Source organism: Jaculus jaculus, chromosome 12 (assembly GCF_020740685.1).
Source record: "Jaculus jaculus isolate mJacJac1 chromosome 12, mJacJac1.mat.Y.cur, whole genome shotgun sequence".
NCBI lineage: Eukaryota > Metazoa > Chordata > Mammalia > Rodentia > Dipodidae > Jaculus > Jaculus jaculus.
In genome coordinates this window covers 9868450-9892025 of record NC_059113.1, presented here as the reverse complement: position 1 = coordinate 9892025, position 23576 = coordinate 9868450, and the positions used below count along the sequence as shown (strand labels likewise).

Genomic DNA, 23576 nt, shown 5'->3' with positions numbered 1-23576 from the left:
AATACTGTCCTATTCATTCCAAATGCTGTCTTAAAAGTGATGGTTTAGAAATCTAAACACAAAAGCAAATTACTCTACTGCATGGTGGGGGCATGTCTTTAATCCCAGCACTCAAAACACTGAGGTAGGAGGACCACAATGAGTTTGAGACAAACCTGGAGCTACACAGGGAGTTCCATATCAGCCTGGGCTAGAGTGAGACCCAGCTTCAAAAAGAAAGAAAGAAAAAAAGGGGGGGGGGTGCTGGAGAGATGGCTTAGAGAGATGGCACTTGTCTGCACAGCCAAAGAACCCAGGTTCAAGTCTCCAGTATCCATGTAAGCCAGATGCACATGATGGTGCATGCATCTGGAGTTTGTTTGCAGTGGCTAGATGCCCTGGTGCACCCATTCTCTCTTTCCAATCTCTCTCAAATAAATATTTTATATTTTAAAAAATCATTAAAATTACTCTAAAGCAAAAATATTGACAATTAAGAACCAGAAGTTTAGTTGGGCATGGTAACACACATCACCATATGAGTAAGGCAGGAGGACTCTAAGTTTGCAAACAGTCTGGTCGACACAGTGGACCCTGTTTCAAAACAAAGCACAGAAAATTTTTAAAAAATCAAATTTTCTGTTTGTTAGATATATTAAGTCTTCAAACAGTGTGGGAGAAGAAAATCTGGCTGTCACTTTATGAAGCAAAGGATGAGCTCTTAGGTTAAGAAGAGCCTCAGAGTGCTAGATTTATTTCATGTTGTGCAATTCACCACTCATCAACTCATTTTGAAAAGGTTAAAGGAAGTATGCAAAAAAAAAAATCACTTGTTGCATTGTACACACATTAGTCAAATCTTCACCACAGCTCAGTAAGAAAAGTTACATCTAATTTACAGCTGGGATCAAGTAAAGGAGGATCTCTCAAGATCATAAAGCCAGGGTTTGGGAGTTAGGTAGCAGAAGCACTAGGAGTTCAAGGTCATCCTCAATGATATAATGAGTTCAATGCCAACCTGGACTACATGAAACTATCTCAAAACAAATCACAAGCCAAGAGTCTACTACCTCACACAAATAAATGGTTTTCTTGGAGACATGCATGCTGGAATACAGATGCTCGTATTTCCCGACCATATCAAGCACCCAACATTATTACCAACTGCAGTGTTATAAGGAAAAAGAAACAAAAACCCCACATCCAAGTGGAATAAGGACTAGTTAGACAGAAGGGGCTCAGTGGGTGGGGGGTGGGACGAGGAGTCCAAGAGAAGGGAATGGGAGGGGATTATGGTCAAAATACATCTTATATGCACACAAATTGCCAATAAATAAAATTTTAAGAATTAAAATATCAAAGAGTATGCTCAGGCAGTGCTGTGCAAAGTGTGTCTACAAAGCATGTCACCAAGCACAAAGGTCAAAGCTCAAGTGAGGAAGAAAATCTGGGTTTGTAAGCTATGTCTTTTTACAAAGAGCGTTAGTCTATTCCAAGTGCGGGAATGACTCTAGTCCTTAACCATGACTCCAGAGCATTCTGTAACAGAGTGGGATTAGCTGATGATCTTTGGGAATTTTCAAAAGTTAGCTTTAGGTCTTTCCCCCTGTTTTCATGCTTAAAAGAGCAGCTCACTAAAAATGGTAATAACTTGTCTTAGAACATCCAAAAACATCTGGATGATAACAATGTTAATACTGCTTTAAAAAATTTAGTTAAAAAGAAAAAAGCCAGGCATGGTGGCTCACACCTGTAATCCCAGCTCCCTAGAAGTTGAGGTGGGAAGACCACAGTAAGTGTGAGGTCAGTCTGGGCTACAGTGAGACCCTGCACCCTTGTCGTACACATATAAAAAATGGTTTTCTGAAAGAAAAACTTCGAACCACCACTGTAGGATATATATTTAAGTATTATAATCATTAAAACCTAGAGGTATGAGGGCTGAAGAGATGGTTTAGCAGTTAAGTGCTTGCCTGTGAAGCTTAAGGATCCCGGTTTGAGGCTTGATCCCCCAGGACCCACGTTAGCCAGATGCACAAGGGGGCGCATGCGTGTGGAGTTCGTTTGCAGTGGCTGGAGGCCCTGGCACACCCATTCTCTCTCTCTCTGCCTCTTTCTCTGTCGCTCTCAAATATATAAATAAAGATAAACAAAAATTTTTTTTTAATTTTTTTATGTTCATTTTTTATTTGAGAGCGACAGACACAGAGAGAAAGACAGATAGAGGGAGAGAGAGAATGGGCGCACCAGGGCTTCCAGCCACTGCAAACGAACTCCAGATGCGTGCTCCCCCTGGTGCCTCTGGCTAACGTGGGACCTGGGGAACCGAGCCTCGAACCGGGGTCCTTAGGCTTCACAGGCAAGTGCTTAACCACTAAGCCATCTCTCCAGCCCTAAAATAAACAAAAAATTTTAATAACTACAGGTATGAAAAGGGTCAATATGGCTGGTATGGGCTGAACTTCCTGAACAGCCACTGGACGAACAGCGTGCAGCAGTTTCTTTACAGTCAGTTCTTAATTCCTTAGAATGATGATTATAACCAGAAGCCATTTATTTTAATCTCATCCTCTCATGTAACAACTACTCTGACAAAAAAGGGCATATTGTTCTTTCTACTTAAGATATTCTATTAACAAATGAGCAGTGAGCTTAAAAACATGACTAAAAAATAGCAACTTACAAAGCATCCAAAATAACCCTAAGGCATATTTGAAAAATAAGAGAAAGAAAAAAAAGGCTAGTTACCTCTCGAAGGGCTTCAGCGTAGGAGCTCATGTCGGTCAGGATAACCAGCACATGCTTCTCACACTGGTAGGCCAGGAACTCGGCTGTGGTCAGAGCCAGGCGAGGAGTGATAATTCTCTCAATGCTGAAAAGGAGCATAAGTCTAGCTCACTTGAACCAGAGGGTCAAAATAAAAACATGTCTGGAAATAACCATATAGCTTCCCTTTGAAAGGTTTTAATACACCGAGGAGAGGAAATAAATTACTACTTTGAAAATTCTTCAGTGAGGTAGTTATAAATCTACATTATTTTAAAGTTGTTCCATAATTTTGGACAGCTATACAGTTTCTCAAAACTGACAAAGGACTGCGAGAAGGGAAGGCAGAAGAAATGGAGGACACAGTCCACAGGTATGAAGAAAAGCAGGACCAGTTACGTCCTGGGAAACGCACACATGCAATCGCGTGTACTGTAACATGCACAGCAGTCCTGTCAAGTACTATTTGTCTCATTTTATGAGCTACAGAGTCTACGTAAGTCATTTAACCAAAACCAAACAGCTTACAAGAAGCAGGGCTAGAATTTATATACCTCACTCATAAATCTACGGGCTTTTATTGTGACATCTTTCTTCTCTCATTTTAGAACCTTATTCCCCAAAACACAAAGAAGTAGGGGAGTTTACTTACGTTGGGTCATTAGCTAAGTTCAAAAAGAGGCAGACATTGTCCATTGAGCCATTTTCTTCAAAGTCAGACTTGAAGAACCTGGCAGTTTCCATGTTGACCTAAATAGAAATAACTGTTATCAGTGCTGGGAGAAAGAAAATTCTCAACATTTATTTCTGATGAAGGCCAAGCTATAAATCTAAATTGTTCCTGCTTTTAAAATATGAAATGTCCAAAAATTTTTCACACAAGTAAGCAGAGCAAAGCCTTTTTAGGCACGGAGAATACGGTTCTTAAGGTTTAGCCACATGATACATTTTATTCTTTAGTTTGACGAAAATGCCAAGGTACAAATTCTCTACCTAGCAAATATATGTTTACAGTTTACTACCTCACTCTAATAGAACAAACGATTTCATAAGCCATGCCAAAATAGAAAACCTCTATACTTACCCCCATCGCAGCGAATACAATTGCAAAGTTCTCCTCACTGTAATCTACTACGTCTTTGGATTTCTTTACCAAACCAGCCTGGCGACAGATTTGAGCTGCAATCTGATGAAGAATAAAAGAACCATGTTGAAAACTAAACTAACATTACATTTCTACAACAGAGATAAGTTTAACCTCAACTTTCTTTTTTGGTTTTTGGAGGTAGGGTTTCACTCTAGTCCAGGCTGATCTGGAATTCACTATGTAGTCTCAGGGTGGCCTCCAACCCAAAGCAATCCTCCTACCTCTGCCTTGGGAGACAGAAAGGATCACTATGAGCACCATGGTCAGCCTGGTCTAGAGTGAAACCCTACCCCCCAAAACCAAAACAAAAAAAGAAATTATTTCTCACTTTTTAGGAGCCACAAGTGTAAGCAGAAGCCAGTATGTGTGAGTGAAGATTCAATGTAACTGGACTATACAAATAACACCCTGTATATTTATCTGCTTTCTCAGCAGTCATGATACATGTAGAAATTTCTCCCTGTTAAACAGCATACCAAATCCTCTAGTATCTATTTCACCTCATTGTGTGGTAATCCGGCAGCAGAGAAGATTGGAATTTTCTGCCCCCTAGCAATGCTGTTCATGCCATCAATGGCAGAAATGCCAGTCTGAATCATTTCCTCTGGATAGATTCGACACTGAGGATTGATTGGCTGACCTAATGGTAATGCAAAAGGGAAAACTTCAATGTCTGTTCATCATTTATGGGTGGAAGCATAAATCAATTAAAAGAAAATGCATCAGAAGACCAGAACTGTATAAAGCACTTCTCTCTACTTCAAAAAAAAAAAAAAAAATCCAGTACTTTTGAAATTTGAATTATTTCCTTTACTTCTTTTGTGGACCCACAAAATATACAGTAACAGAATTTATTTTCTCAAAGTGAGATAAAGGTACAAATACATAAGGAACATCAATTTCAAAGTCATGGTCTTACCAATACCCTAGTAATATTGCATAATATACTACATAAAATTCTGAAGTAATTTCTAGGAAAACTCATTTATTAAGTAACATAAGTAACTGCATAATTCGTAACTTAAGAAGAAAAAAAATACTGTTTATCTGCTTGAAACAATACCACAAAGCCCACCCTCCATCTGGTAAAGCTACTAGGTAAATTGAGATTCGTTTCTCTCAAACACAGAAATTTATTCACTGTGCCTACCCATGATGTCAAGGAAGTCTTCAGCCAGGACCACGGGACCTCTGTCAATGGGTTTCCCTGATCCATTGAATACTCGACCTGTAAAACAGTCACAAGACACAAATGAGTAGACCTTGATCTTCCAGTCTTGTTTATGAGGAAACAGATCTCTGCTTAGAGTGAAGAGCAATGTCCATTTACCAAGCATATCCTCGGACACGGGTGTTCGGAGAATATCCCCAGTAAACTCGCAGGAAGTTTTCTTGGCATCTATACCTGATGTTCCCTCAAATACCTATCAAAAAGGAGAATTCATTGAAGGGTAAAAGAAATATAGATCATAGGCATTTACTGGCTTGCAGGTGAAATGCCACAAGCAAGGGGAGAATGTCCTTGATTTGTATAAAGATTTGTTGAAAGAAAGAACAAAGAAATAGAACAAAAGAAAGAATATTCAAGAACTTTAAAATATTCCTATACAACCTAAAAAGAAGTTACTGAGAGCCTCCCAGAAAAGTTGCCAACCCCTGTCCAGGTACTGTTTTGAAACATGGTAACATTAAAAACTAGGAGTTATTTAAAAAGCACAAAGGGAGTTACTCAGATACTGTGGAACCATCCAATAATCAGCAAATTTTGCTTTTCTTCTCCCTCCTCTGATGTAACTCCTTAAGTGTTTTCACCTAGGAAGCAGCTGACAGAGCTCCTTACCTGAACCACGGCTTTGGAACCACTAACTTCTAGAACTTGCCCACTTCTCTTCGTGCCATCTGGTAACGTTAAGTGGACAATCTCAGCATACCTGGGAAACTAAACAGGAAAACACAAAAGATCAACAGCCCTTTCTGAAAAACTCTCCAGGCTACTGCTTATACTATCCCTCCTGTGGTATTATTGCCTATGCCATCTTCCCATGTGCCAACCCATGCACATTTATGTACGTCATCATAATATCCCCAGGGAACATAGTCGGAGTCCTTACAACACATGCTCACTGGCAAACACACTGGCAAACTTAGCACAAGGTACAGTGAGAAGGGCCTTAACAGACAAAAATATAGCAATTAAGTTCAATGTTTTTCCTCTCTGTGTATACTCTAACGTTATAACTGTAGAAAAGGTATAGAAATTACAAATAACCACATCTCTCTCCACCACTCAAAACTGGTGTTGACTTTCTAGGCTGCGTGTGCAATCACCTATGTACTACGTGAGGGAGGAGGAAAAATGATTCTACGTAACAATCACCATTACAGTAAAACAATGCTTAGTCACCTCCCTCAGTCTACTTCTAAACAGGTTTGTATCCTCCTGCGATCCATTTAAAAACGCAGTTTCTTTTCTCTGTCTCTTTGTAGACAGAGCCTAATGTAGCCTTTCCTTTCCAGGCAGGGTCCAATGTAGGCCGGGATGGCTCTGAACTCACCATACAGCTGAGGATGACCTTGAATCATGATCCTCCTGTCTTTACTGCCCAAGAGCTGGGATTCGAGGCACAAGAGCCGCCACGCCTGGCTGAGACAGCGTGTTATTTACTTAAATAGCAATGCGCTCAGCATAGGCTTCTGCAGCCTGTCTTACTGGACCTGCCCTGTGTTGTCACCACTCATCAAAGATGCAGCATTATTTCTGTGACATGCAGGAAAAACAATCCTCAAGCTATTTATTGTACAGTAGTAAATTATAAAACCTCTGGGTTCTGGAGATGTTAAAATGTACATAAATGGGCATCTTATAAAACAGAGCTGATGTAGTTAAAAATCTAATGACCATGTTGCATTTCATTCAGTTGTTCAACGAGTGAAATGCACAACGAGCACTCATTCTTAAAGGCAACTCCACACACAAGCTGGAGAGCTACGTGCTGGCAATGCCCTCTTTCTGACCAACTGCCCAGTAAACGCACTATAATCTCACTAGGGTAAATAAGTATTCTCTCCATTATCTTTGCCAATTTGACATTTTCTTATTCATTTGTAGCTTTACCTAATCTGGATCTTAACCTCTTGCCAATAATCTGCTTAGCTTTAACTTTCTTTATGGACTCTTGTATCACACAAAAATATTTCGCCTTTGTGTGTGTGTGTGGTTTTTCGAGGTAGGGTGTCACATGCTCTAGCCCAGGCTGACTTGGAATTCACTCTGTAGTCTCAGGGTCGCCTTGAACTCACAGTGAATTCCTGTATCAGGCTCTCAAAGACATGAATATCTACATGTATTTACTCAAGAGTGCAACATTTACAGAAGAAAAACACTATAAAAATATCCATGATACATGTCAGATATGACAAGGGACATAAGACGTCATATACTTGTATAATATCCTACGTGTTATAAGTGTGTTCTCCCTATTTAACCCTGTGAAGTAGGATTTTCCCCCTAATAATAATATAGGCAGGGAAAACAAGGCCACAAGAAAGAAATCAATACTAATCTTGCATTGGAATCCAGATTCCTGCCTTTTGGCCTCATACCTTGTTTCCTATTCGTGGTACTGACAGTCATGCCACAGAATGGTTTAACAATCCTAACTATATAAAGTCTACCAAAGCAAAGTTCAAGATATTCTGAACAAGATACATGAAAGTCTACTTCTTTGGATGATGGCACATCCATAAGCCATAGATTGCTACTAGAAAATTTTTGGTGCCGGGGATGGGATACTTTCCAGGAGTTGTTGGCCAGGGAGGTCCGTGTTGCCTCCAAACATTTTAGGTTATTGCCAAGGCCCTTGGTTTCCCACAGATGGTAAGAACCTATTGCTAAAGACTTCACATGCGTGGACAGCAAGATCACTGAAAAGTCAAGCTGGTGTTGAGCTGAAAACCTTTTCCCTGTAGACCAACCAACTGATAGCTGGGAAAAGCTGCACTGCATGCAGCCCTATGGGAGACAGAAGTCATCAGTGGTGAAAACAGTGGACACTGGAAGCCTCAAGTGTGGCCAGACAGGCCAAATGACTGAGCGATTGCAATAGTGGCATGTCTGCTCTGGGGGAAACCAAATGCTCTAAATGGATTGGAGGCCCACTCTATGGGAGGGAATACATACCTGGTACTGAAAACCTAATCAAAAGCCTATGGCAGGGGGAGGTCATGAGCCTTAGGGGTATAAAGCCCACTCTTGTCTAGCTAAATGCATATATTATTCTCACCAAACTGACCTGAAAGCACTACACTTAATGTTCATATTCATACATTAATGCTACTCTCAATTTTGGTTAGAGAAGCTTCTCTTTTCAGATGATGGTAACCAGTGGGATGACCCAAAAGGCAACACAGTGCTGAGAAGAAATGATGGGAGGAATATTCAGCACTGAAACACCTCTCACACACCCTGCAAGGCTTAGGGTCCATTGCAGAAGAGGTGGTGGAAAGAAATTAAGAGCCAAAGGAAGGGTACCACTCCTTTCAATGCAACTGTCCAGACAGAAATTGGCCACAACGTCCATGACCTCACAGTGCCTAGCAGTACCTTCACAAGACCCTCATGATAGGAAAAAATATGATGACATAAAAACAAAAGACAGACTCATGGGGAGAGGGAGGGAACATGAAGTTGTCAGTAAAAAAATAAAATAAAAAAGAGAGAGTTGGAAAAAAATAAAGTCTATTGTAGAGACTTAATACTACATTTTTAAGTGTACCAACAGTTAGAGCATAACAGTGTATTACCTTCACATGATCTAAGATCACTAGTGGACCATTCACTCCTGATACTGTCTTGTATGCTGCAAAGAAACAAGAGTCAGCTTTAGTGAACTGCACAAAAGCCTACACTTCTCCTCAGGTATCACAAGCCTCTCTACCCACCTATGCTACCCCACAGGAATCACAGGACTCTGCTTTATCCATCTCTAATAATACAAAACACTCAAATGGCTACACAAATTTTCAATAAATTTGTACAGCATGGATATTCCTATACTTTTCATTATCAATCTTCAAAGACACTGTGAATCTTACTATGGGTAAGTCACTGCTTTCAGAACTCAGGGTACACAAAGTGGCCACAGAGGTTGCCTACCTCTGTAAGTTCAGTTCCATTGTGGAGGACGGGAATTTCAATGTGACGAGACGAATGCAGAGGCTCCTGGGAGCGCAGCAAATACAGAGTGAAAGTTCCTACCTGGTTCCTAAACTGGAACAGCCTGGGTTGCAAGCATACCTAACAGACAACTTAGGGGACAGATAAGAGGGATGGGGAATGGGAAGGAAAGGTGAGATATACACAAAACCAAACCCAAAATGGACCGGTACTATGGAAACCTTCGTCCTGAGTAGCAGACTAAGAGATATAACCCTGGGGCTGGAGAAATGGCTCAGCAGTTAAGGCGCTTGCCTGCAAACATAACAACCGAGTTCAATTCCATAAAGCTAGAGACACAAGTGACACATGCATCTGGAGTTCATCTGCAATGGCTAGAGGCTCTGGTGTCTATTTCCTCTCCTATCCCCCTCTGTTTGCAAATAAATAAGCAAAAATACTTTTTAAAAAAGATATAACCCTTAATAGAAGCATGGAGGGATAGTCTAAAATAGCTGGCTCTGGCTTGTAACTCCCAGTACCCAAAACTGGTTACAATCCACATTGAGCTGTTGATCCAAAAGACCTATGAGGTCCCCAAAACAAAACAGGCTTCTGCCAAAGGACTTGACTACCTGCCTGAGGTTAAAGGTAAGACCCTATTCTGAAGACACCGAATGCTGCCAATGCAGAACATAAGACAGACACAGCTGAATCTGGAAGGAACCCAGTTCCCAGATGGTTAGCCCATATAGTGCTGAAAATGCTACATGAGCTGAAGGGAAAAAATGGCCAACAATGTCGTGAGCAAGCAGAGGACATGGACATACAAAAGCAGCCAGCCTGACAAGATGTCCAAGCCCGTGCAATAGTGGCACACAGCCTAGGTGGACAACCAATAGCTCTCTGATTGGCTATGAGATCCACTCAGTGGAAAGAACCCATAACTGGAACTGGGAACCAAGTCAGAATCCTATGGAGACCAAAATTATGGACCTCAGTGAGAAGCACTCACTAGTTTCTGTCTAAAAGTGAGGCTACACCCATCAATATCTCTCTAAATTAACAATGTGTATCCCCTTGAAACTATCCTGATCTCACGCTCTATAGGAAATCTGTTTCTTTTTCAGAAAGCAGTGAGAACCAAGGACAACCAAAATTTATCAACAAGACAAGGATAGGTAGTTGACTATCTGGCAGATGAACCACCCCTCACACAGCAGCAAGGGCCCAACTAAGACCACAGGGGAACTGGCAGGATGAGCAGGAAGGCGAGCCTGACAGGTTTGCCAGGGTGAAGGAGACAGACACTGAAGACACGCAAGACGCACCAAAGCAGAAATCCGGGAGCCACTGAGAACTGCACACCAAAGCAGATTTATAGCATACCACATGGCTCAGGGAATTCTGCAGAAGAGGGGCAGAAAGACTGTAAGAGCCACAATATTCAGAGACACTGCCCCCTCCACAATGACTGACTGCTGCTGTCACAACTCATAACCCTCAACTCCACGGTGAATACCAGCAATCCCCCTAAGGAGGGCCCTCAGTGGAGCGGGGGCAAAGAGGAGGGAAATGATAGTAGCAACCAAGGCATGCATGGTGTGTCCATACAAAGTTTCTACTTACAAAAGGAAAGAAAAAGCATTACAGAGGAGGCATCACTTAGCTAAGTAGATAGGGGAGGGGAAGGCAGTCCTCAACAACTGTAAGCAGAAGTGACAACATTCACGAAAGAAATCTGAGAAAATGAAACTAGTAAGGTAAAACCATAATTAAATGAACATCATTAAAAACCATGGGGAAAGAGCTATGACAGAGGCAGAAGGCAGTGGAGAAAAGATTAATGGTCAAGTAAGGCAAGTATTCATGGTTCACTTACTTTTAAGTATCCAACAACCTCTTGCTGCTGCAAATGAACACCAGACACTTGTGCTATTTTCTGGGACCATCTTACCTGGGTGGCTTGGGAATTGAACCTGAGCTTGCAAACTTTGCAAGCAAGTACCTTTAACCAGTGAGCCATCTTCCCAGCCCCAGCTTGCTTGTTCTGGTGAGACAGGGCCTTACTGTTAGCTCAGACTAGCTTGGAACTCACTCTGTAGCCCAGGATGGCTCTAAATTTGGAAATCCTCCTGCCTCAGTCTCCCAAGTGCTAGGATTACATGCATACGCAGCCATAAGCAAGAAAAGAATTCTTAAAAAAAAAAAAAAAGTACAAGTCAACAGGTTCAGAGGCCTATGCCTTTAAGCCAGGCTACTCTAGAGGGCTGAGGCAGGACGACAGGTCCAAGGCCAATCGAGCAACACCGTGAGGACCCTGTCTCTAAAAGGAAGACAAAAGCCAAATGTTACCACCACGTTAGAGACTGATGGAACCCCAGCTACGTGTGCCCTAGAAAGAAGCTTCTTAGTCTATTACTGCTCATTTTAAAATGAGGTAGCCAGGTTGGAGAGATGGCTTACTGGGTAAGGCGCTTGCCTGCAAAGCCTAAAAGTCCTGAACCACATAAGGCAGATGCACAAGGTAGCACATGCATCTGGAGTTCATTCGTTTGCAGTAACTGGAGGCCCTGGTGCACCCATTCATAGACATACTCTCTCTCTCTGACTCTCTCTCAAATATATTTAAAAAAAAAACTTAAAATTAAAATGAGGCAGTCATCCTTTCAGGCAAGTATCATAGTGATTGGGCAAAACAAGGAATTCTCAGGAGTGAGCAAATGAAAAAGAGTATTTCAGAATTCACTAGATCTCATAGTGAGAACAGCTATAAAAAACAAGAGATCAGCCGGGCGTGGTGGCGCACGCCTTTAATCCCATCACTCGGGAGGCAGAGGTAGGAGGATTGCCATGAGTTCGAGGCCACCCTGAGACTCCATAGTGAATTCCAGGTCAGCCTGGGCTACAGTGAGACCCTACCTCGAAAAACCACGAGATCAACTTTTGAAAAAAATACTACAAAGCATAAAATAATATATATGATGCTATTAACCAATTAGGAATTTTTTGCTTGCTTTATTTCTGTTGAGGTCTTCTAGTGATTTGGACAGTGATTCCTGGCCCAAACGTGATCTTCCCAAGAATGAGGAAACCATTTCATAACCAGTCTGTCCACTCCAGGGGCTTTGGAATTTAAAACCACAATTCCTTCAGCCCAAAGCCAGAAAGCAAGTGTCCTCGAACAAAATCTAGGACAGAGCAGGCAAGCACTACTTCATACTAATAGAACATTTAAATCTAGACATCAAATATTTCTTGAATTATCTATTAGAGCTAGGATGGTCTCAACCTGAGTTTCTTTTTTAACACCTTAAAGGCAGCTCACAAGTTAAACAATTAAGTCACCTAAACAGATGGCAGTATAAAGAGACCAGTATTCCCCTTAGGACTTGCTATAGTTTTTGTCACTTTCAGGAAAACATTCCCCACCATTTTATGACAATATAATACTGTTTAAAAAATATTTCAGTGTTATAGAGATTGCTTAGTAGTTAAAGGCACTTGCTTGCCTACAATACCAAAGGACTCAGGTTTGATTCCCCAGGACCCACGTTAGCTAGATGAACGAAGTGGCACATGTGTCTGAGTTCATTTGAAGTGGCTGGGTGCCCTGGTGTGCCCATTTTCTTTCTCTCTTCCTCTCTCTCCTTTGCTCTGCCTCTCTCAAATAAATAACAAAAATACTCAGCCAGGTGTGGTGGCGCATGCCTTTAAACCCAGCATAGGGAGGCTGTAATAGGAGGATCACTGAGTTCAAGGCCAGCCTGGGGGAGAGTCACTGCCACTCCCTGCCTCATTCAAACCTTTTAAAAATTCTGAGCTTGTTTTCATTTTATAAGATACCAAACATTCTCTATTCCAATGACTTTCAAAAATCGCTGCATGGAAATGGAGAGTGACATTAGAAATATGTCTTCTTGAAACCAGTTTCTAAACACAGAGACCTTTACAAAACCTTCCCTGTGCTGTGAGGCAGAGGGGAGGGAATCCATTTCTGAGAGTTATAAGAACCCATTTCAAATAAAACACATCATAAAATCCTTCAAATTCTTAAAGGCATTGATTTTTCTTCAACAAGATATATCTTCTTTGGCTGGATGTGGTGGCACATGCCTTTAATCCCAGCACTCGGGAGGCAGAGGTAGTGGATCACTGTGAATTCAAGACCAGCCTGGGACTACAAAGTGAGTTCCGGCTCAGCCTGGGCTACAGTGAGATCCAATTCATAAGAAAAAAAAAGAAAAGAAAAGATAGATAGATTGATTCAATCTCCTTTGGACTTCTAATATCTACAAGCAGCTTCAAGATCTCATGGTTAAAATTCATAATTGTTCCAAACTATGAAGCTTTGCCAGTCACAAGCAGAATGCATGACCAAGAAAAAGAAACCTGAGTCACAGCTTTTCCTGGAAACAAGTGCATAGGACCTCAACTACAGAAGACAAGACCCACGAGGCTCTGAGTTCAACCCTCACATAACAATCTAGCTGTCTCAATTTGCAACAGTAAATATACATCCTTTAATAGAGAGTGAGGAGGGCTAGAGAGATGGCTTAGTGGTTAAGGCGCTTGCCTGCAAAGCCTAAGAACCTATGTTCAACTCTCCAGATCCCACGTGAGCCAGAAGCACAAGGTGACCTAAGCAAGCAAGGTCACACATGCACAGAGGTGGCGTCTGGAGTTTGACTACAGTGGCTGGAGGCCATGGTGTGCCAATTCTCTCTCTCTCTCATAAAAAACTATAATAAAAATGTGAGTAAACCATCCAAATTAACTGATTAGCATCATTACCAAGACACACCTAGTAAGTGCTTGTCTGGAATTCTCATTTAATTTCCGTTACACACCTACAAACTAGCTATCGTTATTCCAAGTTTTAGAAGCGAAAAGTTCTCAAATACATTAAGAAAACTGCCTTGGCATCTACACTTACAGCCTGTCTCCAGTCACTTGTCCTTTAGCTCTACTGCAGTCCAAATCCTAAAGCTGAACTGGCAAGTGTGCAAATGCCATGCTTGTCTTCCAAGAATTATGTGCCAAAACTGGGCACAGTGGCACTTTTCTGTAATCCCAACATTTATACTGAGACTTAAAGGCTAGCCTGGGCTACAAAGTGGGAAGAATTACATAGCAACTCCACCCAAAATAATGTCACACATCTGCATATGAAAAATGAAGAACACACACAGCTTAATGCACTCAACAGTACTTCCTAGTGGCCACATTCGATCATTGCTGCAAAGCACTTTCCTCTCATAAAGCTAGGAGACCCAAACTCAGTCCGGGGGCTCAACTGAGCCGTTTCAGTTCCTGAGATATTCAAGCAAATAGTAGCTCTGCTGTAGCAAGCAGAGAAGGGAGTATGTGAGGGAGAAAGTGCAGTATTCATTCACTGGCAATCTAAACACAAGGAGAATGCCTCTGGCTCAAATCAGACATGAAACATGCTCGGTTTGGCTTAAAGCGACATTAAGAAAATGAAGCTAAAAACATACCCTAACCCACAGCCGGGTTGGGAGGCAGAGGAAGGAGGTGAGTTCAAGGCCAGCCTGGTACTACACAGTTAATTCCAGGTCAGCCTGGGCTAGAAGTGAGACCCTACATCGAAAAAGAAAAAAAAAAAAAAAAAAAAAAGAAAGGAAAAAAAAAAGAAAAAGTACCATAACCCAAACTAAGTAAAAATACTACCAAACTATTTTTGGACAATGTGGCAAGCTTTTATAAGGCATTTTCAGATAGTTTATCTAATCTCTATTTTCACAAAATAGTCAAGGCAAGCAAGGCTGATACTACCTTACTTTACACTTACAAGATAAAACCCTGAGAAAATTGTTACCAAAAGGAGTCAGGCTTACTAACAGTTTTGTTTTGCTTTTCTTTAATTATTAAGGCTGCTATTCTATGACCTTAGAACATTTCTGACATTAGCCAACAGTATAACTGAAAAATGTGGAGATGCCACAGTGCCCAATACTTAAAACCACAAGTAGGTACAGGAGACAGGTTAAGTCCAGCCATAGTAATGAAAGTATTCACAAGGAAAATATCAACCACCAGCATTTATCCCAACAAGATCCATTCAGTCCTCATCATTATCATTAATAGTTGGAAATAGAGATGCTAGTTTAGAATACGGCTTCTAAGAAGCTAAACTGCTCTTCAAGCATCAGAGGCCATTCAAAAATTACTATCAATTAAAAAAATTACTATCAGAATCACCCTCTTGAATACAACAGTGGATACAAAGAGGCTGATCATAGTGGGTATGTTTACAACACATGCCACATCTTTGACTCTGAACCTAGGACAGGCAATGGAGTAACATTTAAATATCAAGATCTACTGGGAGACGACTCAGCAGTTAAAGGCCTTTGCTTGCCCTGGCTTGATTCCCCAATATCCATGTAAGGCCAGATGTATAAAGTGGCACACGTGACTGGAGTTCATTTACAGGAACTGGAGGGAGGCCCCAGCACACCCATACTTACTTTCTACCTCTCTCACAAGAAAACAAATATAGTTTTTCTTTTTCACAAAAAGATCTATTGAGAGCTGACTTAGGGGTTAAGGTGCTTGTCTGCAAAGCCAAAGGACCAAGGTTCAATTCTCCAGGACCCACGTAAGCCAGATGCACAAGGTGGCACATGCATCTGGAGTTTGTGTGAAGCAGCTGAAGGTCCTGGTGCGCCCATTCTCTCTCTCTCCCATCCCTGACTCTTTCGTTCTCTCTCAAATTAATAAAAATTTAAAAAAATATTTTTTTAAAAAAAGCTCTTTTGGAAGGCTAAGGCAGGAGTATGGCCACTGGGCTACATAGCAAGTACCAGGCTAGCAAGGGCTACCGGAGGAGGCCTGTCTGAAAACACGCCGAAATCACTCCACGATCCAGAGGTTTGACGGAGCATGTCCTCTGGAGCATGTCCTCTGTGGGATGCCGTGCTCTTCCTCTCGAGGCAAGTGGTTGTTCAACACTAACGCCCTTAAGGATTGTGACACATTCAAAGTGAAAAGTGGACAGCCATTGCACAATATGCTCTAGCACGTTAGGCTCCACCTTAATAGCAAAACTACAGCTCAGAAAACAATCATATCTATTGCACAAGAAGAGCAAAGAATTAACCCTGAGCAATGGACACCTCAAAGGGAAGTTCGGGGGGAGGGGGAAGCAAGATTCTTTGCTTAACTTTTTGTTGCTTTGAGGAAGGGCCTCATTCTAGCCCAGGATAACTTGGATCTCACTCTGCAGCCAAGACTGGTCTTGAACTCACGGCAACCCTCCTACCTCGGCCTCGTAAGTGCTGAAGCAAAGGCATAAGCCACCACAGGCACGGCTTCTTTACTTGACTTCCTATGGGGGCTCTGCTCTATGATGTACGAAGCTTAAGGCATACAGTCTCAAGAAAAGTGGAGATCATCAGACTCACCTAATATCTTACTTTCTATTTCTTCTTAAAAGCCCTATAATCCTGAAATTGGTTTTAAACAGGATCTAATTTGCACAGGGTAACTGCCAATATTACTCCATTCCTTCACTCAGAGTGCACATTAAATAACTATAATTACTTATCACCTCAGATGGTATCAACAAACTTTAATTGCAAAATTAAGATGGTAATAAATATTTACTCAGCATTTAAAACTGTTGACTAGAATAAAAATGTGGTAAAATGGGTAAAAAAAACTATGATATTCAAATGCAGTTAGTTGTTAGGCTAAATATGGCATCATTTATGTTTTTCAGAATAACTCACAGAAGGGAAATTCATTTCAATCAGGTATTCTTGCTTCCAATTCATTCTAACCATATGAAGAATATTCCTGAACATGAACAAAGGATTTAAGTGAAAATTATGTAAAAATTGCAGGATACTTTTAGACAGATACTCTGAATATGGAGGTACAAAAAGGAACCCTGGCCTCTACTGGTTCTGCTTTAAGCACTTTTTCCAAGTGTGTTGTCAGTGGGTACCTTATATGGAGAAATTCTTCAGCCACAGAATGTTGGAGAAATCATATTCATGTCTCTGAAGGGCTTACCACCTTAGCCATTCTCTAAACAATGTGTAAAATTAACAAATTATTTATCATATGGCAAGTAACTACTAGATCCTTGTAATTTTTTTTTTTTCCAGAAGCCACACTGTTTACAGGTTCTGCCCAAGGTAAAGTAGACAAATGCAATGCCAGAGAGACCGTGTAATTCTTAGGTATAAATTTATTGCCAAGGTTTCTGTTTACAAGATCTGTCAATTTCCTTAACACGAACTTCTCGACTCAGACAACCCTACTAACAGGCATTTTCTAATTCAAACAATTAGAAGGCCCATCTCAGCAATCCGGACTCAAAATGTGTTTTTTCCCTTCTTCCTCACACTGCAGTGGTATCACATGACCCCGTAACAGATCAAGAAGGGATTAGTCAGGCTGGAGGGCGCCACACTAAAACCCTCCGTCTGAAATTCTCTTTAACCAGTGAGCCACCCACAGAGACTGGCTGGCAATTAACCAGCGCAAAGGCAAAGTCACTACCTGGGAAACAACATACTCCCCCAAGATTTTTCTTTTCTTTTTGTATTTCCAGGACTCACCCCCAGTTCCAATGGAAGCTGAGAAAGAGGCGTGATGCCTGACAATTACCTTTAGCCACCAAGAGCCATTTATTTTCGGGGCTGCTGAACTGTCTCCTTAAACCTAGCTTATTAAGGCTTTTATAATCACGTTTCAACGGACATATACGTGCCAGACACCGGGCACAGCTCGCTGACTTTCCCAAAAGAACCTTGCACTTAAAACGAAGTTTAACTCTTCAGGAAATGGAGGGAGGGAAAGGGCAGCGAAAATTAAGAAGCCTGGTTTCGCCTTTGCCAACAATCGGATGTCTGAGGCCTGGCAAGACCTCTCCACCTCCGAACCTCGAGGCTTCTCACCTGTAAAACGAGAAGGCAGCGCTGGCTGACAACGCGGGGTACGTTTCAGTTCTAAGGTTGGGTGCTATCTGCACGTCCTTCTGTGAAGCACTGTCCCCCCACAGCCCCCCGCCCCCGACACACACACACACATACAGAACAAGCCTCCTGTCCCTGCAGCCGCCTCCGTCCACCAAAAAAGGCCTGACCACGTCAGCGATGGCTACCGACGTCCACTCCTGGTCCCCGCGCACAGGTCCTCGGGGCACAAGGGACGGGGGTGGGCGTCCCATCTCCCCCCCACCCCGGATAATCCACACGAGCCCAGGAGAGGATTTCGGACCCGAGGGACAGCAAGCGGCCCTGGGGGACAGGCGAGCGAGTGACCGTGCACCAGCCCGGGGCCACCTGGACCGGAGCGCGCAGGGCCGGCGTCGGGAGCCCACCACGGCAGCCCGCCGGGGACCGCCGCCCACCCCCGTGTCACGGACACGTCCGGTCCACGCGAAGCTAGAGGACACTTGGCGGGTGTCCGCGGGGGTCTGAGACGGGGGTAGCGGGGAGGAAAACACTGAAATGTCCCACTCCCTCGCGCCGGCTGCGGCAGGTGACTCGGGAGCCCCGGGGCTCGGCGGAGAAAGCGCCGAGCGGCAAGCGCCCGGCTGGCCCCCTACTCACTGAGGCGAGGCTGCGAGAGGTAGTTCCGGCTCACGGCCAGCGCCTGCTCTCGAGCTCCCAGCCCCGGCCCGCCGGCGGGCGTGGGTAACTCGGGTGCGGCCCCGTTCACGATTCCCCGCATCGCCCGCAACGCCATCTTGTCTCCTCCGTCTCCGCTGGCCCGGCAGCAGCGGCGCCGCGCAAGCGCAGATATGCCGGGGCGGCCCCGAGTACCCGGCTCCGCCCATGCGCGCTGCGGAGGCCGCGGCTTAGCCACGCCCCCCCGTGCGCGGCGCCCCGCCCCCCCAGCCTCGTGACCCGGAGCCCGCGTGGGCGGCGCGGCGCGCGCGCGCGCAGGCGTGAGGAGCTGACCAGCGTGCTGCGGGCGCCCGCGGGGTCCCCAGGCGCGGCGACCAGGGAAGGGCAAGGGCCGGGAAGAAATGCCAGGTGCCAGGTTAGGGCGAGAGGGCGTAGGGAGGAAGAAGAGGCGCATGGCAAGTCAGAGGAGCGGGAGGTACTGCTGATGCCCGTTTCATAATGGCCTTTCCTTGCCTCGAGCAGAGCTCAAAACTATGAAAATCACCGTTGTTTAAATTAGTCTTTTTTTTTTTTTAATTAGGCGTGGGCATATTTAGTATGCGTACGACACATGTAGGTGCCATCCTTAAACTCCTCCCGGCCCCTTTTCTGAAGAGGCCTTCCTCACGGGGGATGCAGCTCAACCCCATGGGGACTGTGGGTCATGCTGGAAGTCACCTGTGGAAAGCAGCATATGGCCAGTCGTGGTGGCGCACGCCTTTAATCCCAGCACTAGGGAGGCAGGGGTACGAGGAGCGCTGTGAGTTCGAGGCCACCCTGAGACTACATCGTGATTTTTCAGGTCAGCCTGGGCTAGACAGGGACCCTACCTCAAAAAGGAAAAGTAGAGCAGTATATGAAACTTCCAAGGGATATTACTTACTTCACTATACTAAATACCTAATTCATTCACTCCTATCATTTTTTTTTTTTTTTTTTTTTTTTGGTTTTTCGAGGTAGGGTCTCACTCTGGTCCAGGCTGACCTGGAATTAACTCTGTAGTCTCAGGGTGGCCTTGAACTCACGGCGATCCTCCTACCTCTGCCTCCCGAGTGCTGGGATTAAAGGCGTGTGCCACCACGCCCGGCTCACTCCTATCATTTTAACAGGCATACTTTAGCTTGACTTAAGGTGAGTATACATGTGAAGGACAATAGATATGAATAAACTTGAGGCTGGAGAGAGAGCTTAGCAGTTAAGGTGTTTGCCTGTGAAGCCTAAGGACCTAGGTTCAATTCTCCAGTACCCATGTTAGCCTGTTACACGTGGTGGTGCATGCATCTGGAGTTTGTTTGCACTGGCTAAAGGCTCTGGTGCACCCATTCTCTATCTCTATCTCTATCTCTTGAGCTGGGCGTTGTGGCACATGGCTTTAATCCCCGCACTCAGGAGACAGAGGTAGGAGAATCACTGAGTTCAAGGCCAGCCTGAGACTACATAGTGAATTCCAGGTCAGCCTGGGCTAGAGCAGGACCCTACCTTGAAAAACACGAACCCCCCCCCAAAAAAAAAAGATGGAACAAACAGGGTGACTGGGTAGCTGTGGAAGATGATAGCCTAGTTTTGATAGATCCTGAGTTGTTTGTGGTTCTGTTTACAGAGTGGAAACAAGGAAGGAAGAGAGGAACCTCACTGGTGTAGGGGAAGGTAAAGAAAGACTATTCTTTTTTAAGTTTTTATTTATTTATATTCACAAGCAGAGAGAAGACAGAGAGAAAAGAGGTGCACTAGGACCTCCTGCCACTGCAAATGCACTCCAGAGACATGCACCACTTTGTGCGTCTGGCTTTATGTGGGTATTGCGGAATGAAATCCAGGCTGTCAGGCTTTGCAAGCAAGCACCTTTAACTGCGGGACCATCTCTCCAACCCCAGGAAAACTATTCTGTTTAGGGTCTGTTTAGTTACCTTAGATGGTTCATAAATATCCAAAAAGATAGCTGGGCTAGGCTGAGATACGATTTGTGGTTTATCAACAGGATGGGAATGTGGAGATAAAAAGGAATGTGCAAAAGGAGACATAAAGGGAAGAGAAAGGAAGGGAGGAGGATACTTAATAGGTTGATATTGTATATATGTAATTACAATGATTGTAATGGGGAGGTAATATGATGGAGAATGGAATTTCAAATGGGAAAGTGTGGGGGTGGGGAGGGAGGGAATTACCATGGGATATATTTTGTAATCATGGAAAATGTTAATAAAAATTTAAAAAAAAAAATAAGGAATGTGCATAGAGTGGAGAGATGGTTTCCACCAACTAACAGGAATCGTTGGGATTAAAGGATGGACTAATTTTGTAATGCTATTACAAATGAAGAGAATTTAGCCAAGGTAAGGCTTCACCTCTTTAATCTAAGCACTCAGAGGGCTGAAGTAGGAGGATCACTGTGAGATAAAAGGCCAGTTAGTACTACAGAGTTACTTTCAAGTAAGCCTGGGCTACAGTGAGACCTTTGCTCTCCACCCCTAAGTAGGACTCAGTACTCCAGCTCCAGAGCCTAATGAAGAGAAGATGTTATTAAGGAGGGACTGTTGGCAAAGTGAGCGAAAGCCAGGATCCCAAGAGTCCATTGTGTTTGGACCTTGAATCTGGGTGTGGTAGTAAATGCCTGAAATCTGAATACTTTGGAGGTGGAGGGAAGAGGTTCAGGAGTTCAAGGCCAGCCTAGGTACATATTAAACAAATAAACAAAAGACGACCATTGTGATTTGATGAAGACACTTGATGAAGAAAACTTTTTTTACACAGTGAGTGGGGCGCAGAGAGTTGGGGGAAGGATTTGAGAGTTGAACTGTATATAGTGGTGGTATACAGGCTGGTCACCCATAATCTGAAAATCCAAATTTTGAAGTACTACAAAATCCAAAAGTTTTTCATGCCAACATGATGCAAAAAGAAAACTTCCCCACCGTGGAATTTTGTTTCATGCACAAAATTAGTATGTTGCATAAAATTGCCTGCAGACTATGTACATAAAATATACATATGATAATCCCATCACTTAGGAGGCAGAGGTAGGGGGATCACTGTGAGTTTTGAGGCCACCCTGAGACTACAGAGTGAATTCCAGGTTCAGCCTGGGCTAGAATGAGGCCCTACCTTGAAAAACTAAAAACAAACAAAAGAAATATAAATACAAGCATATTAAATATAAATGAATATATGTCTACACTTGGATACCATAACCAAGATATCTCACTGTATAAATACAAATATTCCAAAATAAAATCTGAAATCCAAAGCACTCTAGTCTCAAGCATTTCATCTAAGAGTTCATCAGCTGCTACAGTGAAACAAACATTCCTGGGTTTCCTGAAATATACTTTGAGCACACATCATTTCCAAGCACTTTCGTACACATGCCCACTGTCCTTCTGAATCACCTTGCTAAAGCAAGTATTCTTTTTAGAAATATTTTTATGGGGCTGAAGAGATGACTTAAGCAGTTAAGGCACTTGTCTACAAAGCCAAAGAACCCAGGTTCATTTCCCCAGGACCCACGTTAGCCAGATGCACAAGGGGGTGCATTCGTCTGGAGGACCTGGTGTGCCCATTCTCTCTTTCTCTCTCTCTGGAAGGTATCCCATCCCTGGCAATGAAAATTTTGTAGTAACAATCTATGGCTTCTGGGTGTGGCAGTGTCCAAAAAAGTAGGTTTCCATATGATTTATTCATACCCTCTTAGACTTTAATTAGCTGTCTCCCACCTTTCCTTTACTCAATCTTCAACTTTTTAAAAAACTTTTTGGAAAAATTTTAAAAAATATTTTTACTTATTTGAGAAAGTGAGAGAGGAAGAATCAGACACAGTAGGTATGGCGCATACCAGAGCATCCTGCCACTGTGAAGGAAGTCCAGACACACATGCCACTTTGTGCATGTGGCTTTACATGAATACTGGAGAATTAAACCCAGGCCAGCAGGCTTTGCAACCAAATGCCCTTAACTGCTGAGCCATCACTCCAGTCCCTAGAAAAAATTTTAGATATTTATTTGTGTGTGTGTGTGTGTGTGTGTGTGTGTGTGTGTGTGTTGGCACAGCAGGCACTCTTACTCCTGCAAATTGACATCTGTTCAGCTATACATGGGCAGCTGGGGAATTGAACTTGGGCTGGTAGGCTTTTGCAAGCAAGTGCCTCTAACTGCTAAGCCATCTCACCAGATCGCTTTTTTTTTTTTTTTTTGGTTTTATCTATTTTTATATTTATTTATTTATTTGCAAGAAGGAGATGGGAAGAGAGAAAGAGAGGAAACATGGGCACTTCAGGGTCTTTTGCTGTTGCAAACAAACTCCAAATATGCACCACTGCTCCACTTTGTGTCCTGGCTTTATGTGAGTACTGGGGAATTGAACCCAGGTTGGCAAGCTTTGTAAGCAAGCACCTTTAACTGCTGAACCACCTCCCCAGTCCCTAGACTCCTTTTTTATTTTTGTTTTTTTAAAAGATTTTATTTTTATTTATTTATTAGAGACAGAGAGAGAGAGAGAGAGAGAGAGAGAAAGGGCATGCCAGGGCCTCTAGCCACTGCAAACCAACTCCAGATGCATGTGTCACCATGTGTATCTGGCTTACGTGGGGCCTGGAGAATCAAACCTGGGTCCATGCACCTTAACCACCCAGCCATCTCTCCAGCCCTCCTTTTCTGTTTTTCAAGGTAGGATTTCTGTCTATCCAGGGCTGAGCTGGCACTCACACTTTAGTCCTAGGCTGGCCCTGGTCTCAAACTCACAGTGATTCTCCTGTCTTTGCCTCCTGAGTGTTGGGATTAAAGGCACCGCCACACTGGGCTTCAGATTAGATTTTTTGACTGGCAAACTTCTAAGCATTAATTACTGTGTGTCAGGCTTTTTGCTAAGAGCTAAATGACATGTTCCTCTAAC

The 23576-nt window shown here is 43.2% G+C and overlaps 1 protein-coding gene across 1 annotated transcript in view; it reads right to left on the bottom strand.

Annotated features, from left to right (window-relative positions):
* Nucleotides 1-18802, bottom strand: part of Atp6v1b2 (ATPase H+ transporting V1 subunit B2) — a 28399-nt gene extending 9597 nt beyond the window's left edge. The window contains exons 1-9 of the mRNA XM_004669690.2: nt 18635-18802; nt 8696-8751; nt 5733-5831; nt 5223-5316; nt 5043-5120; nt 4393-4532; nt 3830-3931; nt 3398-3495; nt 2728-2851 (exon numbers count right to left, since the gene is read on the bottom strand). Of these exons, the coding sequence (XP_004669747.1) occupies nt 2728-2851; nt 3398-3495; nt 3830-3931; nt 4393-4532; nt 5043-5120; nt 5223-5316; nt 5733-5831; nt 8696-8751; nt 18635-18770 (927 nt within the window). The 5' untranslated portion in view covers nt 18771-18802. The remainder of the gene's footprint in view (nt 1-2727; nt 2852-3397; nt 3496-3829; nt 3932-4392; nt 4533-5042; nt 5121-5222; nt 5317-5732; nt 5832-8695; nt 8752-18634) is intronic.
* Between the last annotated feature and the right edge of the window lie 4774 nt (nt 18803-23576).